This window comes from Haliotis cracherodii, unplaced genomic scaffold (assembly GCF_022045235.1).
Source record: "Haliotis cracherodii isolate W230 unplaced genomic scaffold, xgHalCrac1.p SCAF_10, whole genome shotgun sequence".
Classification (NCBI taxonomy): Eukaryota; Metazoa; Mollusca; class Gastropoda; order Lepetellida; family Haliotidae; genus Haliotis; species Haliotis cracherodii.
The window spans coordinates 46317762-46326554 of record NW_027266265.1 but is presented as its reverse complement, the minus strand read 5'-3'; the positions used below and the strand labels follow the sequence as shown (position 1 = coordinate 46326554).

Below are 8793 nucleotides of genomic sequence, written 5' to 3'. Positions count from 1 at the left end.
ACAATACAACCTAAACCCTACCATGCATCAATCAATCGGCAAAAGTATTTTACAAAAGTCTCATGAAAGTTTCAAATAAGGATGTCAGTGCTCGCCCAACTCTTGAAGAAAGCGAAGAAATACCATCAGAGTGGGTCGCACATTTAAAGGGAGACAACTTATATCATCTTGGCAATTTATGCAGAATGCACCCAGTTCCAGATTATTGACTGCACGGACTCGATAACATGACACCGCTTCAAACAGTATTTCATTTGTATGACGACATGTCAGCTTAATGTGGGAGGAAAGCCCAAAGTGATGTGTTTACTGACATAACCATAATCTTATTAAGCTGTTAAACACGCAAAACTAGATATTATACTTGTCATAACTTATTTATCAAATTGATTGCGTCACGTGCCTCCATTTTTGCAATTATTTAAAAACAAGAAAATTAATAACTACTTCAAGCCCAACACGTTTAAAAAAATTCAGCTATAAATATATATGGTGCAAGAATTTAAATATAAAATAATCTCCCCTGAAATAAGCACGGCGTTTCTGTCACGGAGTGTAGAGTATTATTGATATATGTTCACGACGGCATCATAGAATTTTATATACCGCACAGCTTAAATCATAGGGAATCAATACTCAACTCTGATGTGAGCTGTTCTGCTGCAATGTGATATCTATCAGTATGTCAGTCCCCGGCATAACAACTGGAGTATCTACAGCAGCAGCTGGCCATGGGTCGAACTCATCATACCATCTGTGACACCCTAATTAAACACCGGATCTACATTTTATCAATTTACAAAGAGACGTGAAGATCATTAAAGCTGAGCGGCCGAAAGAGATCCCAGAGATGTCAGAGTACATGTGCAATCCTGTTGTTACAATGGGTATTGGGAGACCAGTCGCCTCAATTCGATATGCAGTGTTGCATCCCTTATGGACAATTGTGGGTTCGAATCCAAGATTTTCCCTCATTATGATTCTTGGTTTGTCAGAACCCTACCCGTGTTCGTGAGTTCACCAAGTTTCAGGGCGAAGTATGCATTTTTGAAAAGGGGGGGGGGGGGTCTCTGAGATAAATTTACTGCCTACAACACACTACATTTGGTTTTCAAAAGGATAGGGAAGGGTGGGTTGAGGACGCCCTGGGCCCTTCCTCTGGATCCGCATATGAAGTTTACAACTTTAAAAACCCTCTTCCCTTTCCTCGCACAATATGCGACACACCTTCAAACACGAGAATAACTAACCCAGCTTTAAACCCAACTCACTCACTCACTACTGCCGGATCCCCAGGAGGCTGTGGGAGGGGGTAGGCTCTTAGCATCCCCCCTTCCCCGCTAGCAGCTTTCTTTATTCACGAAGATGAGGAGGCTACAATGTGTCGCCAGGTTGATTGTGTGCCATCGTTTTAGGGTTTCGTATTCAAATTGAACGTTTGTCATGTTCCCCTTACAACTTCTGACACATCGAGGAAAGACTTTTGAAACAAAACTGAAACGCCAGATGCAAACGTCTTTCTGAAGTAACCCGCCTGAATCGGATGAACCACCAGGAACCAGGAACTTCTGAAATAAATTAAATCCAGGCGTTATTAAAGGATTTACGGTATACGCCAATTTAAATATTTTATCTATGTAAACCTTTGCATCCCGATTGAAAAATTTGACATTACTTATTAGAATATAAAAAAACTAGGTAAGTGTTCATTTGCAGCGAATTCTTATTTTTGAAAGTTGAAACGCAATGGTGATATTACGGCAATATCATCTTTTAAGCACGAACCTAGCTCTGTTTATGAAATAAATTAGGGTAATTATCGGAATTGCGTTTTTAATGCTGGTTAGTATATTAGGTGACATGCTTCACCAAAATTATAACACGACTTGTCATTACTTAAATCGCACCCCTTTTTCCAAGACGCTGTATCCGCGCTCCCTTGGAGTAGCACCATTGTGGACCATATGGACTGGTGTCTGGTTCCGACACAGGTGGCCTGCAGTGCCATCCTCTTGCTGACACTCGCAATTGGTAGTTCTACAACCCGCCCAGACCCCGGATCCAACCTTTGATGCTAATACTGTTGATATACACCCCTTTACAGTACAGACGGCCGTCTCCCGTGGCGAGCTTCCCAACATAACACCACCACCATAGTAGAAACATTGGTATCAGGAAGTTACAGTGAATTACAATGGGTCCGGCCCCCCTGGGATCGGTACCATCCGGATTATGGGGGTTTCATTGTAACATGTTTCATATATCCCAACTGGGAACTATAACGTCCGCGTTATAAGGGTTTCATTGTAACATGTTTCATTTATCACGACTGGGAACGGTACCGTCCGGATTATAAAGGTTTCATTTATTCCGACTGGGATCGGTACCGTCCAGATTATTAAGGTTCCATTTATCCCGACTGGGTACGGTACCGTCCGGATTATAAAGGTTTCATTTATCCCTACTTGTATCGGTACCGTCCGGATTATAAAGGTTTCATTAATCCCGACTGGGATCGGTACCGTCCGGATTATGATGGTTTCATTTATCCCGACTGGGATCGGTACCGTCCCCCGGCGTGATGAGCGAAAGCTTTAACCACAAAGGTCCCCCAACGACCCAGAATAGTTACATTACGGCACCCTCAACAGCACCCTTCCTCGAACCATTTCTTAAAAATCTCTCATGCTGAAACATTTGCACACACGTGGTGGAAAATATCGACACTGATAAAAACCTGTTTAACTACACTATGGTAATATATGGGAGATGTATGGTGCAGCTGTCGCCATGTCAAACAGTCGTTTATTCTCTATAATTAAACAACTGTTTTTATTCTGTTCGATATGTTCATTTCGGAGACTAGATGTTAGTCTACGTTGGCATCAGCCCGGTTTTGTTTCAGACAGGTCTGTCGATCTTGATTATGAAGTTGAAGTCTACATCATTTAAAAATATTAACGGCGCAAATGTTGAGATTAAAACCATAATATTTGGAAGGCGAGATGTTTCCCCAGGTAACGACTTAGACGGAAGTCAGTTGTTTAAATACTATGACCATAGCAATATATATCATGAGGGTTAAAATTCTTGAAATGATGCTAGGAATGAGACGCTATCATCTTCTTACCATTTTCCCTGCGATATTGGATCGGGAAGAACTATGACAATGACAGTAAATGTCAGGAATCGTTATGTCTGTACGTATTGCCAAGTTGTGCACGGTGGCAGAGCTTCTTCGTCGTTAGAGAAACATACTGATCACCCCTACTGCAAAGTGGACTGTTCCACAGACTGATGCTTGGCTGACGGGAGTTCAAGTTTAGATAAGAAAGTGTACTTTCTTTGCTTATGTAGTCTGGATACTTATCATCAAGGTGTCGGGTCAGTTATTACGACTTCATGATGGTGTCTAACAGGTAAGAATGTTTCATATAGTATAAGATGTTGAAGGTTGAAGTATCGTAGGTCATAGCGCACTTTTGCACTTGAACTCCAACACGTCTAGCTAAGTAACATCTGTTGAAACCTGATAGCCTTCAGAGCTCCCTCCCTTCATCCTACACTGTGGCGTCTTGGCAGTGCCAACAATGAAACGGACGAGTCAGCCGGTAGTCACCACCAGTGAAATGGCCGCTCCCTTTCCCTTCCTAACACTCGCTTGACAGATAACACTAGCCCTTTCAACGGCAACGAGTTTCAGCCTGTATTCTTGCTATTGCCTCTAACTGCCAAATTTGTTCATTTGAATTTAACTTCAAATATATGCTTATATTTGCTTATATGCTTATATATACATGCTTACTGATTTGGGGGCGTTATTAGTCTCGCTAATAAAAACTATGTTTAAGGTATAAACTTAAAATATACGATCAACGAAAACAAATGCAAGAAGTTGATTTTACTCAACGATTAGATGTACGTTGTCGTAGAAATTAAAGGTATTTTGGGTGAGTGAATGACTAATCGAGTTTTTTTAGTGGCTTTTGTTAGTATCACGCCAATATAGTCATATACACTTGCGTCTTGATATTAGTTCGCTATTCATACTGTGCACATTAAGCGATAAAGTCCACTATTTCGGTGCCTCGTCTTGGCAGATACTAGTAGACGCGTAACACAAATTCATATTAAAACAGTACCAGCAGTTCCGTAATCTACTTACATTAAACAACATTGTTCTAAGCGATGTCAAACCCTACTCACTCGCTCATTCCAGTGTGTGTACATGAGGCGAAATAACAGTGTTCTTACTGTGTATACATCACGTGAAGTGATATTGTTCAACACCAGTGTGTGTACATGAGGCGAAATGGCAGTGTTCTTAATATGTATACATCACGTGAAGGGATATTGTTCAACATCAGTGTGTGTACATGAGGCGAAATGGCAGTGTTCTTAATATGTATACATCACGTGAAGTGATATTGTTCAACACCAGTGTGTGTACATGAGGCGAAATGGCAGTGTTCTTAATATGTATACATCACGTGAAGTGATATTGTTCAACACAAGTGTGTGTACATGAGGCGAAATGGCAGTGTTCTTAATATGTATACATCACGCGAAGTGACAATGTTCAACATCAGTGTGTGTACATGAGGCGAAATGGCAGTGTTCTTAATATGTATACATCACGTGAAGGGACATTGTTCAACATCAGTGTGTGTACATCAGGCGAAATAACAGTGTTCTTAATGTGTATACATCACGTGAAGGGACATTGTTCAACACCAGTGTGTGTACATGAGGCAAAGTGACAGTGTTCTTAATATGTATACATCACGTGAAGTGACATTGTTCAACACCAGTGTGTGTACATCAGGCGAAATGGCAGTGTTTTTAATGTGTATACATCACGCGAAGTGACAATGTTCCAAAACCAGTGTGTGTACATCAGGCGAAATGGCAGTGTTCTTAATGTGTATACATCACGCGAAGTGACAATGTTCCAACACCAGTGTGTGTACATCAGGCGAAATGGCAGTGTTCTTAATGTGTATACATCACGCAAAGTGACAATGTTCCAAAACCAGTGTTTGTACATCAGGCGAAATGGCAGTGTTCTTAATGTGTATACATCACGTGAAGTGACAATATTCCAACACCAGTGTGTGTACATCAGGCGAAATGGCAGTGTTCTTAATGTGTATACATCACGTGAAGTGACATTGTTCAACACCAGTGTGTGTACATCAGGCGAAATAACAGTGTTCTTAATGTGTATACATCACGTGAAGGGACATTGTTCAACACCAGTGTGTGTACATGAGGCAAAGTGACAGTGTTCTTAATATGTATACATCACGTGAAGTGACATTGTTCAACACCAGTGTGTGTACATCAGGCGAAATGGCAGTGTTTTTAATGTGTATACATCACGCGAAGTGACAATGTTCCAAAACCAGTGTGTGTACATCAGGCGAAATGGCAGTGTTCTTAATGTGTATACATCACGCGAAGTGACAATGTTCCAACACCAGTGTGTGTACATCAGGCGAAATGGCAGTGTTCTTAATGTGTATACATCACGTGAAGTGACAATGTTCCAACACCAATGTGTGTATATCAGGCGAAATGGAAATGTTCTTAATTATATTTAGCGAGCCTGGCCTGTATTCTTACTACAGGATATTTACCATCCCTAACACACAAGCGTGATAACCTCTTTATCATATAATGTCATTCTTCAATTCTGTGCTAGAAACCTCTCTCCCGATCTCTCACAAACATTACCTAAACATTGCAAGTTTCTTAGAGTGTGCCCATTAATACGTATATATTACGTCAGAAGGTAAGTGATGTGTCAGTCGGACAGTGACAATATAGTTCCAACTTTATCCTGTTTCTTATACAGCGGAGTATCTAAATATAGGCAGAACAACAACTGCCCCACAAATTGTTTCTACTGGCTCTTTATCAAAGGGAAGCTACTCTCGTCTATGCGACGTCACGTTTGTTTTTAATCTGCCTGTCCTGTCATAACACTGCGGCAGATGTACACACAGCGACAAAACGAAACAAGGTAACAATTCGGACATAGGTTGGCCAAATCCAACTGTTTTAATTTGGGCAAAAGGTTTCAAGCCGCAGAGGTTTACAAACACAGCTATGTAGACTGATCCTGCTTAATTGTTTCGCAATTTATATCTCCAAAGTTGCCAAAACTTAAAAATGCCAAAGCTTCGTCACAGTGAGACATTTATTTTCAGTATATTAGACTGTTCTTTTGGTAATGATAGCAATTTTTCTTGTAGTTTCTCCAGATTCCAAATGGTTAATTCTGACACGATCGCCGAATGACCAGGGCGACGCTATGTTTGTTTGGAAACACTGAAAGTACTAGACCTTTCATGTTTGCATCTCTGGCTTTACCCTGCCGAGAAACATACCCATTATATGATAAAGGGTATATTTTATTATTCTCGATATAGATATCCTCACTACTGATGCGCAGTGCGGTGTCTCCTAAGGCATTTAGGGGCGGTCGGGTAGCCTAGTTTTGGTTGGTTGGTTGGTTTGTTGTTTTACGCCGCACTCAGCAATATTCCAGCTATATGACGGCTGTCTGTAAATAATCGAGTGTGGACCAGACAATCATGTTATTAATGTCATGAGCATCGATCCACGCCATTGGGATCGATGACATGCATCAACCAAGTCAGCGAGCCTGACCACCCGATCCCGTTAGTCGCCTTTTACGACAAGCATAGTCGCCTTTTACGGCAAGCATGAGTTGCTGAGTTCTACCCCGGAATCTTCACGGGTCGGGTAGCCTAGTGGTTAAAGCGTTCGCTCGTCACACCGAAGACCCGTTCGATTCCCGAGTGAAGCCCATTTCTGGTGTCCCCCGCCGTGATATTGCTGGAATATTGCTTAAAGCGGCGTAAAACTAAAACTAGTTCTTTCATTGTTTTAAGTGAGAATCAATTTAACTAATAAGTATTAATTCCATGACAGCGTTCACAAGTTATGAGTATATTTTTTAGTGTTTCTCTTTTTTCAACTGACGGAAAACAACTGCTAATTGTAGTTTTAATATGTTACAGATGCCGGATACGCCTTTTAAGACAAGTTCTCTTGTACGCCACATTAATTGTTGGGGGTATTGTGCTATGGATGACATCACGACGGTACCCAGTGTTGGAGAAATTCGACCACAGCACCAACACGATCCCTGTTGCAAATCTAACAAACTACATCACATCTGATAAACTCGGAAAATTAAAATATACCATAGTAAGAGATGCCCATCCAGTAACCCTAACGGATTATTTTATTCCAAGGGAAGAAGTTGTGAATCCTTTCCCAAACAAGTACGTGATAAAGCCAAAGAATATGTGTGACGACCCTCCATTTCTTGTCATAATGGTCTGCTCCGTTCACTCCCATACAAATGTCCGAGACGCCATCAGAGACACATGGGGTAGCGTGGGTCACGGAAGTGCATGGCCCGGAAGTGACGTCAGACTTCAAGTAAAGATTTTGTTTCTGTTTGGAAAAGTCAAAATGCCAAGCATGGAGTATCTCATTCACAGAGAGAGTAAAACATACAACGACGTGTTGCAAGGGGACTTTACAGACAGCTACAAGAACCTTACCTTGAAAACATTAATGGGATTACGTTTTGTGGCGAACACATGTCCGGGTGCTGAGTATGTTCTCAAGGCGGATGAAGACACATTCACGCATGTGCAATTGCTGTATCAGTTTCTTCGAACAGTACAACCTGTCAATAGTGTCATTGGCCACATCTATACAACAAGCCCCGTCCGGAGACACGGCATTTGGGCCGTGTCATTTGAAATGTATCCGTATCATGATTATCCGTATTATGCATCGGGAAATACGTATGTGCTGTCGCGTGACGTTATTGGGTGCATCAGTAATACCTCGGGTTATCTCCCTTACCTTCCGATAGAGGATGTGTTTGTGACAGGCGTCATGGGTGTGGTTTGTCGCGCCACCCTGGTTGATCTGGAAGGGTTCACCTACTGGATTCAGAGGGCGCCGGAGCCAGAGGACTTCACCATTGGAAACAAGCTGTCGGCTAACAAAGTGTCGCCGGGGCTGGCCAGGGAGATATGGAAGGAACTGATTGATTTTGACCCAAAACTAGTATACAGAAACTTATCATCTGTTTGATAGTGTTGTTATCATCATCATCATCATCATCATCATCATCAATTATTATTATTATTATTATTATTATTATTTATTATAACACAATAAAGTATGTTGAATCTGATTTGAAGACTTGTTGAACTGGACGTAAAATCATTTCCCAACATTCAGATAAAGCCATGTGTACATGGGATAAAATGGTTATTTGGATAAGATAATTACCTTGGTAAGATAGTTACTTGGTTACTTTTACATAGCTGCTTGTTTAAGATAGTTATAGATACTTGTATTACATAGTTAATTGTACAAGATAGTTACTTGTATTGCATGATTACTTGTAAGGTAACTGGATACTAGTTTGGATATGGTAGTTTATTTAATTGACGTGTATTTGTATAGTGAGTGAGTGAGTATGGTTTTACGCCGCTTTTAGCAATATTCCAGCAATATCACGGCGGGGTGTATTTGTATAACATGGTGAGGTTGTCACTGAGAGTCAGGGGGTTGGGATGACGTAGTGAAATGGAATAGGTTCTGGATTACCATGAATTGGATTAGATGGGCAGGGTGAGGACGCACTGACAGGAGACCATTGATCTGTTTTAACCTGACGGACTGTCACACAACTGACACCCGGTGTTTCTGGTTCAGACCCTATAATATGTTTAC

At 41.2% G+C, this 8793-nt stretch overlaps 1 protein-coding gene across 1 annotated transcript; it reads left to right on the top strand.

Annotated features, from left to right (window-relative positions):
* The first annotated feature begins 3310 nt into the window (after positions 1–3310).
* LOC139451582 (beta-1,3-galactosyltransferase 1-like) lies at positions 3311–8145 on the top strand. The gene is made up of 2 exons (XM_071232967.1): positions 3311–3419; positions 7050–8145. The coding sequence occupies exons 1-2, from the start codon at positions 3403–3405 to the stop codon at positions 8143–8145; spliced, it is 1113 nt and encodes a 370-aa protein (XP_071089068.1). The 5' UTR covers positions 3311–3402.
* The last annotated feature ends 648 nt before the right edge of the window (positions 8146–8793 follow it).